General features: G+C 37.9%; 1 protein-coding gene across 1 annotated transcript in view; it reads right to left on the reverse strand.

Annotated features, from left to right (window-relative positions):
• The window catches only part of LOC107749012 (probable E3 ubiquitin-protein ligase HERC1), a 90,402-nt gene that overhangs the window by 60,339 nt on the left and 11,974 nt on the right, over window positions 1-18,089 (reverse strand). The window contains exons 5-24 of the mRNA XM_016564060.1: window positions 16,927-17,238; window positions 14,972-15,068; window positions 14,504-14,647; window positions 13,145-13,272; window positions 12,903-13,047; window positions 11,774-11,945; window positions 11,278-11,412; window positions 10,023-10,188; window positions 8,115-8,240; window positions 7,794-8,015; window positions 6,625-6,777; window positions 6,306-6,438; window positions 4,658-4,849; window positions 4,136-4,348; window positions 3,854-4,027; window positions 3,412-3,523; window positions 2,905-3,028; window positions 1,826-2,121; window positions 1,665-1,743; window positions 1,533-1,581 (exon numbers count right to left, since the gene is read on the reverse strand). Coding sequence (XP_016419546.1) covers window positions 1,533-1,581; window positions 1,665-1,743; window positions 1,826-2,121; window positions 2,905-3,028; window positions 3,412-3,523; window positions 3,854-4,027; window positions 4,136-4,348; window positions 4,658-4,849; window positions 6,306-6,438; window positions 6,625-6,777; window positions 7,794-8,015; window positions 8,115-8,240; window positions 10,023-10,188; window positions 11,278-11,412; window positions 11,774-11,945; window positions 12,903-13,047; window positions 13,145-13,272; window positions 14,504-14,647; window positions 14,972-15,068; window positions 16,927-17,238 — 3,172 coding nt within the window. The remainder of the gene's footprint in view (window positions 1-1,532; window positions 1,582-1,664; window positions 1,744-1,825; window positions 2,122-2,904; window positions 3,029-3,411; window positions 3,524-3,853; window positions 4,028-4,135; window positions 4,349-4,657; window positions 4,850-6,305; window positions 6,439-6,624; window positions 6,778-7,793; window positions 8,016-8,114; window positions 8,241-10,022; window positions 10,189-11,277; window positions 11,413-11,773; window positions 11,946-12,902; window positions 13,048-13,144; window positions 13,273-14,503; window positions 14,648-14,971; window positions 15,069-16,926; window positions 17,239-18,089) is intronic.

Consider the following 18,089-nt stretch of genomic DNA (forward strand, 5'->3'; position numbering starts at 1 on the left):
CAACCTTATTGTTGCAAAACATACTGATGGCATTTGTTACAGAAGGATTTCTATACTTCTGAATGTTCCAGTGAGCACTGTTGGGGCCATTATCCGGAAGTGGAAAGAACATCATTTCACCATAAACCGGCCATGACCAGGTTCTCTTTGCAAGATTTCTGACAGAGCAGTGAAAAAAATTATCAGAAGAGTTGTCTAAGAGCCAAGGACCACTTGTGGAGAGCTTCAGAAAGATCTGGAATTAGCAGGTACAATTGATTCAAAGAAAACAGTAAGTAATGCGCTCAACCGCCGTGGCCTGTATACACGCTCACCATGCAATACTCCATTGCTGAAGAAAAAGCATGTTGAAGCTCGTTTAAAGTTTGCTGCAGAACATTTAGACAAGCCTGTGAAATACTGGGAGAATATAGTCTGGTCAGATGAGACCAAAATTAAACTCTTTGGATGCCATAATACACACCATGTTTGGAGGTCAAATAGCACTGCACATCACCCCAAAACATCATGGTGTAGCACTGACAAAATACATGTAATTGAAGGAAGGATGAATGGAAAAATGTACCGAGACATTCTTGATAAAAATCTGCTTTCAGAGAAAGAAAGTAAAGCTGCTAGAATGGCCTAGCCAATCACCTGACTTGAATCCAATAGAAAATCTATGGAAAGACCTACAGATCAGAGTTCATAGAAGAGGCCCACAGAACCTTCAAGATTTGAAGACTGTGTGGAAGAATGGGCCAAAATCCCACTTGAGCAATGCATATGACTAGTTTCTCCATACAGGAGGCGTTTTGAAGCCGTCATTAACAACAAATGATTTTGTACAAAGTAATTTCAGTAAGCGTGTTCAATACTTTTTCACTGGGTCATTCCATTTTATTACACATAACTTAATTTCTGAACTTATTTGTATTGTTTTCTTTGTATGTATGGATTACTTGGGTTGTTACCGACATCTGGTGAAAATTTCATGTCAACAGCACCTTTAGAAATATATTTACTGAGAAAAATGGTGACGTGTTCAACACTTATTTTACCCACTGTATGTGTGTGATCAGATATGTAAGATATCTGAGATCAGATATGTGAGAAATCATCCGTGAGATCAGATGTGAGAGATCAGTTATGTTAGCTGAGACATATGAGATGACACATTAGAAATTAGAAACAGGAGATCAGACAGTTGATATCAGACATGTGAAAAATATGACATGTTAAAGACCTGACATGCAATATCAGATGGGTAAAAGATTAAAGATGCAACAAATCTACAATGTGTGAGATCAGATAAGATATCTGAGATCAGATGTGAGAAATCATCCGTGAGATCAGATATGTAAGAGATCAGTTATGTTAGATGATATATGCGAGATGAGACATGAGAAATTAGAAACTACAGATGAGTGAGATCAGACAGGCGATATCAGTCATGTTAGAGATGAAACATGCAATAGATCCAATATGTGTGAGATCAGACATATGAGATCAAACTTATAATAAAATAATATGCTACTTCATACACCACTCACCAATTTTATTTTTGAATGACCCTGAGGAGCTTTTAGATTCATCTGGTGTCTGTGACAAAACAGATTACAAATAACAAAATCAAGAGATGAATTCATTGATATTAAACTAGGGGGAACATGAGAAACAAATACCTCTCTCTCACTGAATCTTCTCTCAGAAGAAGACTGTAACTCCATCTTTGATCCTAACGCCTCATAGTAGGGTGGAGATCTATGTAGTGAAAGAGATTTATCACTTTCAGATTGTTTCACACCCACACATGCAAATGTTTGTAATTGCACACAACACAAACCTGGCCAAGCTGCTCTCAGTGGGCGTCTGTGACGACACACTCTCCTCCTGCCAAGCAGCTCGGACCCCCAGCAGCAGGAAAAGGCAGCGTGAGACCAGCAGGTGGCAGGCTGCTGGGAAGGACAGGCCCTGGTCGGTGATGCTGTGGTGGTCCCAGGGACGCTGGGGGGGCTCCCTGTCTGGCGTCCCAGGGCTCTCAGTGCTGCTGGGTAACGTGCTAGTGCCAGACGACTCGTACACAGTCTCGTTCTGTTGGAGCTGCATGGCCTCACGGGTGGCCAGGAAACACTGCAGCACCTCTGCGGGGAGGAGGACACAAGCAAATAGTTCACAATTACACAATACAACACCAGAGAGAGTATTTTAGAGACAATAGTGTCACATTAATCCCAAAAATGATCAGGGTTGTTACTGTTAATTAAAACTTAAATGAGGCATATTATGCCCCTTTTTACAATATATAAGTCTCTGGTGTCCCCAGAATGTGTCTGTGAAGTTTCAGCTCAAAATACGCCATAGATCTGGACACGATGAAACACAGAGTAACAGTGATAATGTTGGTTAATGTTACTTTGTCCCTGGTTCGTGTGCATCAGCATAAAGAAATTGGGAGGTAGGGAAAGTCATTATATTATATTTTATTATGAACGAATGAATGATGCATTTATATAGCACTTTCTTGTGTATTGCTACACACCCAGAGCGCTTTACAATCATGTTGGTGGGGTCTCTCCTCAACCACCACCAGTGTGCAGCATCCACCTGGATGATGCGAGGCTGCAGGGTGATATGGCTTTTTATTCATCAAAGAATCCTTAAAAAAGCATCACAAGTTCCAAAAAATATATTAAGCAGCACAACTGTTTCCAACATTAATAAAGCAGCATTTCTGAAGGATCATGTGACACTAAAGACTTTTCCACCACAGGAATAAACTATTTTAAAGTAATTTAACTATTTTAAAGTATCTTAAAACAGAAAACTGTTTTATAAACCGCATAAGAGCATAAATAAAAATGCTTCAGATTTAAAACTTTTAAACGGTAGTGTATATATGACTGGTTTATTGATGCGTTTTACCTGTTTGGTGGTAGTTGTTTGGACGCTGGTTGTGTTTCCTATGCTCTCTTTATAAGACAGCAGAATGCTGCGGATTTTATACACCACCTGATATATTTCAATCAGCACCTCACAGGGCTCATATCTGCAGTCAAACACACACACACACACACACACACACATTAATGGACTGTTTAACCTATTGGTTCATCCTGGCTGCTGCTGCAGAAGGTTGATCTGGATATTCATGACTGTCAATTCATATTCACTAAACTCTCACAAATGAGTCATTATGGCGGAGGAATTTATCATGTGAGATTTCTCACAGTACAGAGAGAGACAGGCACTGACACTTTAATATTCACATACAGAGTCATTCTTTAAATGGAGCATATATTCATTAAGTCTGGGTCAACTAATTAAAGAGTTCATTACACTATGGCAGAAGGGAGACGTAGGAAGACAAAAGTGTTCAAGAGATCTAGGTAAAGAGAGAGAGGACGAGGGCGAGGTGTGGATCTCACTCACTTTTCCTGCCAGTAGGCTTCATGAAGGCCGGCATGTTTGAGCAGAGCGGCCAAACTACAGTGACACGCCGTCTCTAACAGAGAGTCTCCCACTGATCCACCATTGTCCCAGTCTGCATAAAAACACACATGTGAATGTCAATACTTAGACAGGTACATGTTCACATGTACCTGTGAACATGTTCTTGTGGTGCAAATAAAATCAGGTAATTCTGCCAATAGTTATAGGCATAGATTTGTATAGGTAGATACCACATTCCAGCTACGAATGAGGGATCTATGTATTATTCTATGGTCATAGGAACTATGAAAATGTTCCTCTGGTGCAAAAGCCACTTTTCTAAGTATCTGGTACCAAAAAAGTATGTAAATAAATGTCTTGCAATATTTTTTACTTTCTTTTCATATTCTACACACTTAAACAAATCCTGCCCCTCTCTTACCTCGACTCGCCGCATACTCCTTCATCTTCCTCCAGAGGGCGCTGGCAGGTTCTCGCAGTGAGCCAAGAGCGAGTTCCACTAACGTTGTGTTCTCTTCCGACAGCAGCAGCTCAGCTAGTCTCACGTCTCCACAACCCATGAACACGGCCTCAGTCAGCCAACCCATTGACCAGTCTATAGGATAACATACACAGATGAGTATTTATTTTTCTGTATTTATGTGTGTGTTTATAACACGCAACATAAACAATAAGCTGTTGCCTCCTGGTGGCAGGTCATTACCCAGCTGTTCAAAGTCTATCTCCAGCCCATTTCTCAGGAGCGGGTTACACAGCCAGAACTCTGCTGTCTTCTCCTGGATGGAAGGGGGTGGGCCCTGAAGCATACCTCCCAGGCATCGGCCAATGGCAAGAGCTACAGACCTCTCCAGGTCTAGTAGCCATGCCCAGTCTTCTGACTCTGGCACTGTGATTGGCTCAGAGGTTTCAGATGCTTCTGCAATAGAAAGTACATTTAGATTTACATTTAGTCATTTAGCAGATGCTTTTATCCAAAGCGACTTTCAAATGAGGACAATAGAAGCAATCAAAACCAACAAAAGAGCAATTATATGCAAGTGCTATGACAAGTCTCGGTTAGCCTATTAAAAGTAGGAGTGTGCAATTGGCAGTACTGTGTCTATCTTGATGATCTGTCATTTGTTAATGATTAAGTTGTTTTTGAACCGTTTAAATGTCAAACAATGCATTAAGGTATTCGGAACGTTTTCCAAGAATGACAGAAATACATAATTCTGGTCCTTACCATCTGAGGTTCCTTCCAGCTCCATGTCCTCCAGGTGCGCAGTGTTGGGCAGGTAACAGTTGAGCTCGTTGAGATGTTCAAGCAGAGTGAGCAGGTGAGGAAGGAGGGGTTTGACCACAGCCAATGGCAGCAGGAGCAGAGAGTACATCACCTGACACAGCAGACTCCCCGCCACCGAACCAAACAGCACAGCTATAGAGAAACACATATAACTCAATACACTGGGTCTGGTTGGATCACAGGGTGGCTACCATGATTGGAGGAATGGAAGGCAAGATAAATGGATGGAATAACAGATGGACGGAGGGATGAATGGATGGACGGACGGATGGATGGATGGATGACTACATAAATGAATGATAGAATTGACGAACAAAAGGATGGATGGACAAATAGCTGGACAAGTGAATAACTCCGTAAATGTATGGATGGATGGACTGATAGATGGATGGATGGCTACGTAAATAGAGGGATGGATAAACAGAAGGATGGATGGATGGACAAAGGGATAACTACATAAATGAATGGATGGACTAATAGATGAATGGACGGATGGCTACGTAAATAGATGGAGGGACAGATAGAGAGATGGATGGACTAATGGATCGATGGGTGGATGAATGGGAGACTACATAAACTGATGGAGGGATGGATGAACAGAAGGATGGATAGATGAACAAATAGCTGGACAAATGGATAACCACATAAATGGATGAATGGATGAATGGCTATATAAATAGATGGATGGAGAAATGGATGGACTAATGGATGGATGGATGAATGAGAGACACTATAAATGGATGGAGTGATTGATGAACAGAAGGATGGATAGATGAACAAATAGCTGGACAAATGGATAATACTACATGGATGGATGGATGGATGGATGGACGGATGGATAGATTGATTATGAATGGCTACATGGATGGATAGATGGATGGATGGATGAATGGGAGACTACATAAACTGATGGAGGGATGGATGAACAGAAGGATGGATGGATGGACAAATAGCTGGACAAATGGATAACCACATAAATGGATGAATGGTTGGAGAAATGGATGGATGGATGGATGGACGTATGGATGGGAGACTATATAAATGGATGGAGGGATTGATGAACAGAAGGATGGATAGATGAACAAATAGCTGGACAAATGGATAATACTACATGGATGATAGATAAATAGATTGACAGATGGGGGATGGATGGATGATGATAGATGGATGGATGAATAATGGTTAAATGGACAAAGGGATAGATGGATGGATAAACTGATGAATGGGGACGGAGAGATGGATGGATGGCTACATAAATAGACAAAGGTATACAGTAGATGGAGGGATGGACAGAAGGGTACTTTAAAGGAGGGATAGGTGGTCAGAAGGTTGGATCGATGGATGAACAAATAGACAGAAAATGGACAACTACATAAATGGATATATGGATGGAGAGATGGAAGGATGGATGTAATGATGGATTGATAGGGATATGCATGGCCGAATTACTGCATGGACGCATGGATGGCTGCATACATGGATGGGTGGGTTGAAAAATGAACAGCTAGATGGATGGATGGATAAATGAAGGGAGTGACAGACAGATGGCTGGACGCATGGATGGATGGCACATAATGTGTGTTCTTACTGTGTAGTTTCTTGATGACGTGTTTGTCCAGTGTGCTCTCCTCCAGCAGAATGGTGGATCTCCTGAAGGTCTCGGCTGCGTAAGGCAGCAGCAGGCACAGGTGCTTATGGAGCAGCACCACGCTACTGTCATCCTACACAACAAGCAAACACTTATTATGCAGAACGCCTCCGGGTTCTGGAACAAGAATTTTTGACTAAACATGCTCACACAACAGTATTTTATTGCTTAAAACTACAATGCATAACCACTGCAACTGGCAGCCTGTGGGAGCTATCATATGGAGTGGGTTTTAACAGGAAATGTGTCATTGTTGTACCTCAGCGCCTGTGTGGATGTAGCAGTGAGCCAGCAGGTGTCTGTGAAGGGCTGATAGCAGGTGGTGGAAGTGTGATGGAGCCTCCGTCTGTTTCTGGGACTGACTGAACCGCTGTTTATCACTGTTCTTCTCCAGTTCGCCAAACGCACGCTCCTGCATGAACAAACAGGGAACAGAGTGAACAGAAAGGAGAACATGTTATGATTTGTGTTTTGATTTTTCTAAAATATATCACACATTAAATCCCTTTTATAATTTTACACATTTTATTTTTCATTTTATATACGTAATTAAATACAACAAAACATAAGTGTTTTTAAAGTTGAAAAAACTCATTATTTTCCACATACTGTACATTATTGTTTCTCCTCTATGCCCCGCCTTTTTGAAACGCGTCGATTTTTACAAAGCACCAAGAGCTTATAACACTCCAAAGAGAAAGGAAAAACTGAAATCGCATCATATGACCCCTTAAAATTTTTGCATACATAAATTATTAAATTAAATTAGTATTATCATACGCTACCATTCAAAACTTTGTGGGTAAGATTTTTTTTTTAATCTTGTTCAGCATGGATGCATTAAAATGATCAAAAATTACTGTAAAAACATTTAAAATGTTACAAAAGCTTTCCATTTCAAATAAATGCTGTTATTTGAAACTTCTTATACATCAAAGAATCATAAAAAAAATTATGTGGTTATCACAAAAATATTTTCATATTTTTAATATTGATAATGTTTCTTGAGCACCAAATCAGCTTATTAGAATGATTTCTGAAGGATCATGTGACACTGAAGACTGGAGTAATGATGCTGAAATTTCAGTTTTGTCATCACAAGAATATAACATTTTAAAATATATTAAAATAGAAAACAGTCATTTTAAATTGTAATAATATTTCACAATGTTACTGTTTTTACTGTATTTTTGATCAAATAAATGCAGCCTTGGTCTGTCAAAAATGACAAGAAAAAAACAGTAATGTATATTATAAGTTATTATATTCAATATGTATTAAATATATTGTCAATTATACATTTAATATTATAATCTTATATATTAATTCTTAATTATATATTACAAATTATAATATCAACAAATAAAAAATAAAAAAGTCCAAAAGAGGCCCAAGATGTACAGTAGATTGTACAACTGTTGAACTGACTGTATAGAACCCGATGCTGAGCAGCAAGGTCTTCAGGAGCACTTCAGCCAGGTGGAGTTGGTCTGGAGCTTCTGAGCCAGAGCTAACACTTCCTGTGGGGCGGTCAGGGGTGGGCGGCAGTGCCAGACCTGCGCTCAACTCCCCAGGTGAGCTGTATCCCAGGAGGGACGCCACGTGACTCTGTTCCTGCAGGCTGTTCAGCAACATGTCCAGCTGTAGACGCTGTAATAGTAATATCACAGAATCATTAGAGGAACAGCAGGGGTTTCTCAGCAAATATTGATATATGTGCCAGACTTTAATATTGCTGTGTTTGCGTACCTGTCCTTTAGAGAGGCTTTCCCAGCTCTCTGGACCCTGTGGTAACAGCGAGTGCAGCAGCTCCGTTCTCTCCCTGAGAGGAGGCAGCAACAGAGACGCTCCCATAGACAGTGTGGTCATTACCGCCTCAACACACAAACAAAAATGTATTACTATGGTGTGGGAATGACTCATATGCTGGCATTCTGACGATGATTCAGTCAAAAAGTTACACTGTACTCTTGAAGGTTATGAAAAGTTGTGTACCCTGCAAACTCCCTCAAAAAGAAAACAGAGCCAACAGATTCCATCATCTTAAGAGTTTTTAACATGTGGCCGGAACGCCAGCAAGCATTCTGATTGGCTGGAGTTGTTTACTGTTTTATACTGTTGCCAGAAATTATAGATTGTACAGTTAGTGTTTTTTTTTTTTATTAAACAAAATATCTGTTTTGAGCCTTAAAAATGCTGTATGGAAACAAATACATTTTTGTACCTATAATAAACACATATAATACTCAGTTTACTTCAGGCAGAAATATTTAAAATTAGGCTAAATGTAATAAAATATGCAATTTATTATGTTTAATAAAAGAGTCACAGTAGCTTTCACAATGGCTACAATTTCTATTTTGCACCAGTTCCCCTCAAAAAGAGCTGTTTTGTTCTCTTGAACACAATGTTCTTTATTCACAAATTATTTTTTACTTTTATTTATGTATTGCAATATTTCATTGTCATACATAAATTAAATTAGCAGCTTGGATGAAAACACAGCTACTGACAAATAACATATGCCTTGCCAAGTATAATTTGCCAAAAAGCACAATAAATCACATAATGAAACAGAAATTCATAACTATTCAGCACCTTCTGCAAGCTTTGTTTCTTCAAATTTAAATTTAAGGAAAAATTAAACTACTGTTCAAAAGTTTGGGGTTAGTATCATTTTAGAAAGAAGTCTCAATTGTCATGCATAAATTAAATTAGCAGCTTGGATGAAAACACAGCTACTGACAAATAACATATGCCTTGCCAAGTATAATTTGCCAAAGAGCACAATAAATCACATAATGAAACAGAAATTCATAACTATTCAGCACCTTCTGCAAGCTTTGTTTCTTCAAATTTAAATTTAAGGAAAAATTAAACTACTGTTCAAAAGTTTGATAATGGGATCAAGACATTTGACGCAGACTCTCTCTTTCTTTGGAGATACTGGTGCAGAATTAAATGTTCTGACCTCAAGGTCAACATAAATCACTTACCATCTTGAGGCCTCAGCAGGAAAAGATCTATGATATTATATAATCTGTATGACAGCTCTTATGTAATCTTGCAGTTGCACCTTCTGCAAGCTTTGTTTCTTCAAATTTAAATTTAAGGAAAAATTAAACTACTGTTCAAAAGTTTGGGGTTAGTATCATTTTAGAAAGAAGTCTCGTATGCTCACCAAGGCTGCATTTATTTAAATACAGTAAAAGAGTAATATAGCGAAATATTATTATAATTTAAAATACCTCTTTCCTATTTTAATATATTTTAAATATATAATTTATTCCTGTAATGGCAAAGCTAAATTTGGAGCTCTAGAAACATTTCTTATTATTATCAATGTTGAAAACTGTCAAAGAAAACAGCTGCTTAATATTATTGTGAAAGCTGTGATGCATTTTATGATGATTCTTTGATGAATAGAAAGAAGAAGAAAAAACAGCATTTTTTTGAAACAGAAATCTTTTGTAAATTTGAAATGTCTTTACTGTAACTTTCATCAATTTAATGCTTTCTTGATAAAAAAAAGTCCAAACTTTTGAACATTGTAATAATTCTATATGTAAATATATGCAAATTATTCAGAATTGTGCAAAACCAACACTGATGGATAGATTGAAAAAACACACTGAAGCCCAGTGTTTCAAAGCAGACCTGTTGTATGGAGTCTGGTACATTAGAGTCGATGAGTCTGAAGAGCAGGTTCCTGAGGGGCCGACCCTGAGCGCCCAGCACTGTGGCCCCCGTTCCCCCTGCGTGGGCCAACGACAGGTGGATGGACAAGAGTTTCATACACAACAACACGAACTGGTGATGTTCCCTGGAGAAGAAACAGAGAGGACAAGAGTGAGAAGTTTAAAGATGAGAAGTCTAGAGTAACCTTTACCGAGTGCCAGGCCATATGCTGCTCTGACCCCATCCCTGTGGGCATGGAGACGGTTATGAGCTTGCGCCAGATACCCCTGCGGCTGTGTGTGTGTGACATTCCTGCTATATGAGTGTCTTTCAGCAGCTGACATTGACACAGATAAACCAGAATTCGTGCTTGCCTATGCAAAACTCTCTGCCACAATGCTAGGGTGTGCTAGGTGGTTGCTAGGGCACTGCTATGCAGTTGTTTAGCTGCTATGGTGGTTGCTATGTAGTGGCTTGAGAGAAAAGTAAAAAGCTGAAGCAGAAACTTAGAGGTTAGAGGTTGGAGGAGTAAATAAAAAAAAAATAAAATAAATTAAAATAAAATAAAATAATAGTTAACGTTTTCTGGAAGCTTCCACATAATGGGATCAAGACATTTGACGCAGACTCTCTCTTTCTTTGGAGATACTGGTGCAGAATTAAATGTTCTGACCTCAAGGTCAACATAAATCACTTACCATCTTGAGGCCTCAGCAGGAAAAGATCTATGATATTATATAATCTGTATGACAGCTCTTATGTAATCTTGCAGTTGACCGATGTAAACTACTGACATCTGACATTGCAAATGTCTATGAATCGGATTGGCATGTTTGAAGCATCCATTCATAGTATGAAATGGCATTTTATTCTCCATTTTATAAAGTATAACAGACATTTTTAATATTATAATTTAAACTAAAAAAATAAAAATAAACAAACTCAAAATATAACAAATAAAATCAAATTAGAAAAATTCTTAAAATAAAAAGAAACTTAAAATTAATTCAAATGAATAAATATATTTAAATTTCTCACCCTGCATCTATCCACATACCTACCTATCAAAGAACAAGATTTGTAGCATGATTTGCTTTTAAAACAGCAATATCTGACACTCTGTGCCTCTATAAACACACATTTATACTGTACATATTTTTGATTAATTTACGTTTGTAGTGCAAATCACAATCCATCATTTGTAAATCTGGGTGGGCTGGTGCTAGGTTCTTACCTCTTAGAGGGGAAAGGTGCAGGTGGTGTGTCCCCACTGATACTATCGCAGTAACGCTCCAGGAAACTGCGCAGGTATGTAAACGTGCTCTCCTCCAGATCCACACAAAACGGCCTGTGCCAAGCCACCAGCTGCCTGCCAGCACACAAACACACATTGATAATTCACACTCAGTCCTGTCAGGAAAACAAAGCAACTGAACAGCTGTGAACAATGGAAAATGTAAATGCGATTGTATTAACACATTAGCGGTGGAACTCACGCCTGATAGAGCAATATGGGGTTTGATTTGCATAATGGTGCTGTTTCCTGTAGACTCAAACTCATTTAAGGACAAATTGTTTTTGGTTTTGGTTTAGATCAGGAAGAGGGGGCTTTTTATTCCATTTGCATTATCCATAAGCAACGAGAGATGCAGATAATGAAATACCGAACATGTATTGTGGAAAAGCCATCAAATCTCAACTAATGAACACAGTTTTCTCTCTCTTCTCACCTGTCAGTGGGAACCGCTGTCCAGGCCAGGCTGTGGGAGGTGCCTGCAGTAATCTGCTGTATTGACACCCCTTCTAAACCAATCACTTTCTTGGGTTTGGTGACTGGCGTTGAGGTATGGCCCTGCCCACACTGCCCCATGGCATTGTTGCCCCAAGCAAACACCTCGTTTTCTGTACCACAAACCAATGAAATTACTCAAGCATTTTCTTAGAATAAACTAAATGCAGCATCAATCTGAGAATCCCATTTCAGTGAATAACAACTTAAATTTCAGTCTCTTTCTGATACAAAGCTATCAGATGACTATTTCAGAAAACTTGGAATATAGCACACAAGTTGTATAGATTACTTTTATGGTGTCTTTTTGTCTTTTTTTCGTTTCCAAATTTTCTGTTTGGAATTACATGAGGGTGAGTAAATAATGAAAATTATAAAAGTTTTTGGTAAATATTCCTATAACCCTTAGTGTTGTTATTGTTAACTACAACTAAAATTAATTTTAAAAAATTGTCTTGAATTGAAATAAAGCTGAAACTAAATAAACATATTGTCTTGGCAACTAACTGAAATAAATAAGTTTAGGTACTTAAAAATTCCTAAAACTTAAACTAAAATCAAAATAAATTAAAGCTATATAGAAATATTTTAAAAAGAATAAAATAAAAAGGACAAAATGTATTAAACGTAAACAAATATTAAAATAAAAAATAAAAATAGAAATGCTCATTTAAAATATGAATGAATACTATAATAATATAATCAAATAAGAATAAAATACTATAACAAAATAAAATTAATATATAATATCAGATAAGAATGAAATAGCACTGATCAACATAATTTCTATAAAATGTTCTATAATGTTTCTATAAAATAATTTGATGTAATTTAATGCAATGCATTTTTTATTTAAATTAATTTAAATATGCAGTGTAAAACACATCAAACTCTGTAGACTTACTTTAGGGGAAAAAAAAAAAGAAAAAAAAAACTTGTCTAAAATTGTTGTAGAGAGCAAAGTTGCCACAATCAGTATCAGAGCAGAAATTATCTATTTATCTTTTTAAATTTTATTTAATACTATTTTCTCATCTCCTCTTCCCATTTTGTTTCTCCATCTCTCTTACCATGAGACAAAGCGAGACAGTGGCTGTCTCCACAGGAAATGTCTATGACTTTTGTGATACTGAGGTCCTCTATCAGGCGAGGTCTGAGTGAGGTGGTCTCAGACGAGCCGCAGCCGAGACACGAGCCGCAGCCCCACGCAAACACCTGCATCACACACACAGCAAAACACAGAGACATGAGAATTTATATGGGTGTATACCGGTACATATTTGCTCAGCAATATACGTGAGGTTGTGTATACCTGGCCAGCAGATGTCAAAGCCAGTGACGACTGGCTCCCAGCACATACTTTTCTGATAATGAAGCCATGAAGGGCTTCTATCACTTTAGGCCTGTACACACGGTTTGTGTCCCCATGTCCCAGTTTACCTGTAACACAACACAGAGTTTACATTTACAGAACTGCCTCTAACATGGATAATAGTAATTTCAGGTGTCAAATTCAGAGGCCGTGTTTGCACTTGTTTCAACTACTTGCTCTATATTTTGCCTTCTGAAAACACTTTGCGACAGCTTTATTTCAAACAGGTTTGAGCCTGTCAGCAGATGTTATGTCTAATAGTGCTACAATACAGAGCAGAGCACTCTGAAGGGGACACAGCTTTACTGTCTCATATGTACACATGTACCATGACAAACCACAAAACTCATATGTATAGCTGTTAAAATTGTTATGGCAAATAGAACTTGAGTCAAATAGTATGCCTTTTTGTGCTGTTTAATTCAAATTATTCAATTCAAGTGAAAAAAACATGAAAATCTATTTTCGCAGATAGCCATAGGGTAAACAAAAGCAATGCATTATGTTTGAATTAATTATAAAATGAACTGAAAATGATAGATAGATAGATAGATAGATAGATACTCCAGTTTTCAAGTGTTACATTTGCCAAATTTAATGCACGCATGCTGAATAAAAATGGTAATTTAAAAAAACTTTCTGAAATAAAAATTAATAAATCACAATTAAATAAAATAAATAAAATCACAACTAAATAAATAAATAAATAAATCACAACTAAATAAAATAAATAAATAAATAACAACTAAATAAAATAAATAAATCACAACTAAATAAAATAAATAAATAAATAAATCACAACTAAATAAAAAAAAAAGACAGACAGACAGACAGATAGATAGATAGATACTCCAGTTTTCAAGTGTTACATTTGACAAATTTAATGCATGCATGCTGAATAAAAATGGTAATTAAAAAAAACTTTCTGAAATAAAAATTAATAAATCACAATAAAATAAAATAAATAAAATCACAACTAAATAAAATAAATAAATAAATCACAACTAAATAAAATAAATCAATAAATCACAACTAAATAAAATAAATAAATAAATCACAACTAAATAAAAAAAAAAAATGACAGACAGACAGACAGACAGACAGACAGATAGAACAAATAAATAATGATAAATAGATTATTTTAACATCCCTCCAAGTGTACTTCATGTGTGAGGATGATGAAAATGGTCATCGGAAATTAAATTACGACTGATTTTAGCGGAAAATGTGGACTTCTACAGAGGAAAATAACTTCAAATACTACAGAATATGGCCACTTTATATGAAACATCAGCATACCGTTGTCTCCTCCTCCAAAGGACCAGACAATTCGTCCATCTTGAGCCACAGCGATGGTGTGAGAGCTGCCACAGGCCACTTGCCCGACCCCACTGATGTCCTTCACCAGAGTGGGCACGTTACGACTGTGACTGTCGCTGTGACCTACATGACAGGCAGACAGGAAAAACGAGACTGAGACACACAGGCAGAACTTCTGACACAACAGTCTGACTCAGTCTGAGGGATCAGGCGTCCCGTTTACTGCCTGGCAAATTATTTCTCTATGGATTAAAAAGAGAAAACTCTGAGCAGTGTGCACTGTGCACAGCAGTCATTCAAACCATAAAAACCAACTCCCAGAAATCAATAGTGTATTGTATTTCACTGACAACACTACATCTAAGAATAGATCCTCAGGCAGGTGTGTGTGTGTGTGCGTGTGTGTGTGTAGTGATGTTGATGGTCTGTAAGAGGAGAATGATGTACCGAGTCGACCGAAGTCGCCTTCCCCCCAGGTGTACAGCTCTCCGTCATTAGTCACCGCAGCGCTGTGTCTGTATCCAGCAGACACACACACCACCACCTGCAATACACACACAGGAAACACGCACACTTAGACAAATGCAATGATGAGATTTGTTACATTTTTCTGAAATATTAGTGATTGTTAGAGTGTTTTGTCGTTACTAGGGCATTGCTATGTGATTGCTAGGTTGTTTTGGTTGATTTTAGAATATTGCTATGCAGTTGTTAAGGTGTTCTGTGTTTATTAGGGCATTGCTATATGCTTGCTAGGGTGATATGATTGATTTTTTAGCATGTTATGTAGTTGCAATGACATTTAGGGGTTGCTAGGGGATTGCTATGTAGTTACTAGGGTGTTTTGGTTGATTTTAGAATGTTGCTATGCATTTGTTAGGGTGTTCTGTTGTTACTAGGGCACTGCTATGTGGTTGCTAGGGTGATCTGGTTGATTTTTGTAGCATGTTATGTAGTTGCTATGGAATTTAGGGGTTGCTAGGGCATTGCTATGAGGTTATTATGGTGATTTGGTTGATTTTAAAATGTTGCTATGCAGTTATTAGGGTGTTCTGTGGTTACTAGGGCATTGCTATGCAGTTGCTAGGGTGATTTGACTGATTTTTAGCAAGGTTAGGACGCCTGAAGTGCAACGGCGCTATATTTTGGGGCGCTGCCCACGAGGCTATTGGCGCCAACAATCTGGTTGATTTTTAACACATTATGTTGTTGCTAGGGTGTTCTGTGGTTGCTAGATTGTTCTGAGTGATTTTTAGCATGATGTTATGTTGCTGCTATGGCATTCATGGGTTGCTAGGGCTTTGCTATGTGGTCACAAGGGTGATCTGGTTGATTTTTTAACATGTTATGTTGTTGCTAGGGTGTTCTGTGGTTGCTAAGGCATTGCTATGTGGTTGCTAGATTGTTGTGAGTGATTTTTAGCATGTTGTTGCTATGGCATTCATGGGTTGCTAAGTCTTTGATATGTGGTTGCAAGGGTGATCTGATTGATTTTTAGAACATTGCAATGCAGTTGCTAGGGTGTTTCGTGGTTGCAAAGGCATTCCTATATGGTTGCTATGTGGTCACTAGGGTGATATGATTGATTTTAGCATGTTATATTGTTGCTGGGGAATTCAGAGGCTGTTAGGGCATTGCTAATGTGGTCTCTAGGGTGTCTTGGTTGATTTTAGAATAGTGCTATGCAGTTGCTAGGGTGTTCTGTGGTTGTTAGGGCATTGCTATGTGGTTGCTAGTGTAGTTTCTATTGTGCTCTGGTGATGTTAAGATGTTTCTATGGTGTTGCCAGGGTGTTGCTATATGGTTTCTAGGGTTTTTGCATGTTGCTATTCAGTCGCTAGAGTGTTTTGTGTTTGCTAACGCATTTGTATGTTGTTTCTAGGTTTTCTGGGTTTGCTAGGGCAACGCAATGCAGTTGCTAGGGTGTTGTGGCTGCTAGGGCGTTGTTGGGTGGGTGCTAGACTGTTCTGGGTGATTGCTATGCAGTTTCGATTGTGTTCTTGATTTGCTAGGATGATACAGTGGTGTTACAGGTTATTGCCGGGTGTATACATTCTATATTCTGAAAGATTTTAGCATGTTGCTATAGTCACTAGGGATATTGCTATGTGGTTTCCAGGGTGTTGCTATATGGTTGCTAGGGTCTTCTAAGTGATTTCAGCATGATGCTATGCAGTTTATTTTTTTTGCTAGGACACTGCTATGTGTTTGCTAGAGTGTTCTGGAGGATAGCTAAGTTGTATATCGTTTATAGGGTGTTGCTAGGTGGGTGTTAAGGTTTTCTGGAATGTTATCTACTGATCCGAGTCAAAAGAGCTCAGGGAAATGCTTTCAATTAAGACACTCACATCCAAACATACCAATAATAATAACTTCTGCATGTAGAAAACACACTTTCTCACCTTTCCTAACAGTGGGCCTTGTATAATCTTGGGGTATTTCTGTGTGGCGCTGTTCCCGTGGCCCAGTTTGCCGTAATCTCCATCTCCCCAGCTGAACACCTCTCCCTCCGTCGTGACAGCCAGCGTGTGTCCGTCTGATCCCTTGGAAGACGACACCTTCCTCATGGTACGAGGTGGCTCCAGAACCAGTTTCTTTGGCATGGACTGGTTATTAGAGTCTCCCAGTCCCAGCCGCCCATAACTACCCTTCCCACAAGCCTTCACTGCACCATCTGCAGATACAGAGAACGTGCAGTACTGGCCTGCCTCAATCTGCAGGTGGAAAGAGAAGAGTACCGTTTAGAGCCAAGTCAATTGAATCAACCGTGATAGAGATTGTCTAAACTGTATTAGTGAAAGGGCACAGTTTATTAAGATGTGGCTACTGTTTTCCAAATTGCATTTCTCAATAATAATGAAAAGACATGTCTATATTAAATAGCAGAGACTTCAGATTAGTCTTTGCACAACACATACTCCGTTAGTTAGAGGAAACAAAGAGATTTAGTTCAATAAGATGGTCTATTATTATTTATAATGCAGTCAGTAACCAATATGAAACTGACTGCATTATAAACTATATACTGTTTAAATATCTAACTAAATAAATAAATTCTTGTGACCTCTTAAAGCTGTAATAAAAGGCACAAAAATCTTACATTAAATAAAGCATAAAAAATAAAAAAATATATATATAAAAAAAAAAATTATATATATATATAAATAAATTAACAAACCTACGCCCTTTAAAATTAGACAAAATATGCCCTTATATTTTCAAATTTCAATATGCATATTTAATTTGATCATTTTACAGTAAACAATTTAGCATGCAAATAAATAAATACATTTACATATTCCACCCCTTTTTCTCCCCATCACTTCTTGTCACCTCTTAAAGCTGTAAATAAATAAATAAATGTATGTTTAAGGGGTCATATGATGCTGCTAAAAAGAATATTATTTTGTGTATTTGGTGTAATGAAATGTGTTTATGCGGTTTAAGGTTAAAAAAACACATTATTTTCCACATACTGTACATTATTGTTTTTCCTCTATGCCCCGCCTTTCTGAAACGCGTCGATTTTTACAAAGCTCATCAGTCTGAAAAAGCGAGGTGTGCT

Source organism: Sinocyclocheilus rhinocerous, unplaced genomic scaffold (assembly GCF_001515625.1).
Source record: "Sinocyclocheilus rhinocerous isolate Xijiao unplaced genomic scaffold, SAMN03320098_v1.1 scaffold260, whole genome shotgun sequence".
NCBI lineage: Eukaryota > Metazoa > Chordata > Actinopteri > Cypriniformes > Cyprinidae > Sinocyclocheilus > Sinocyclocheilus rhinocerous.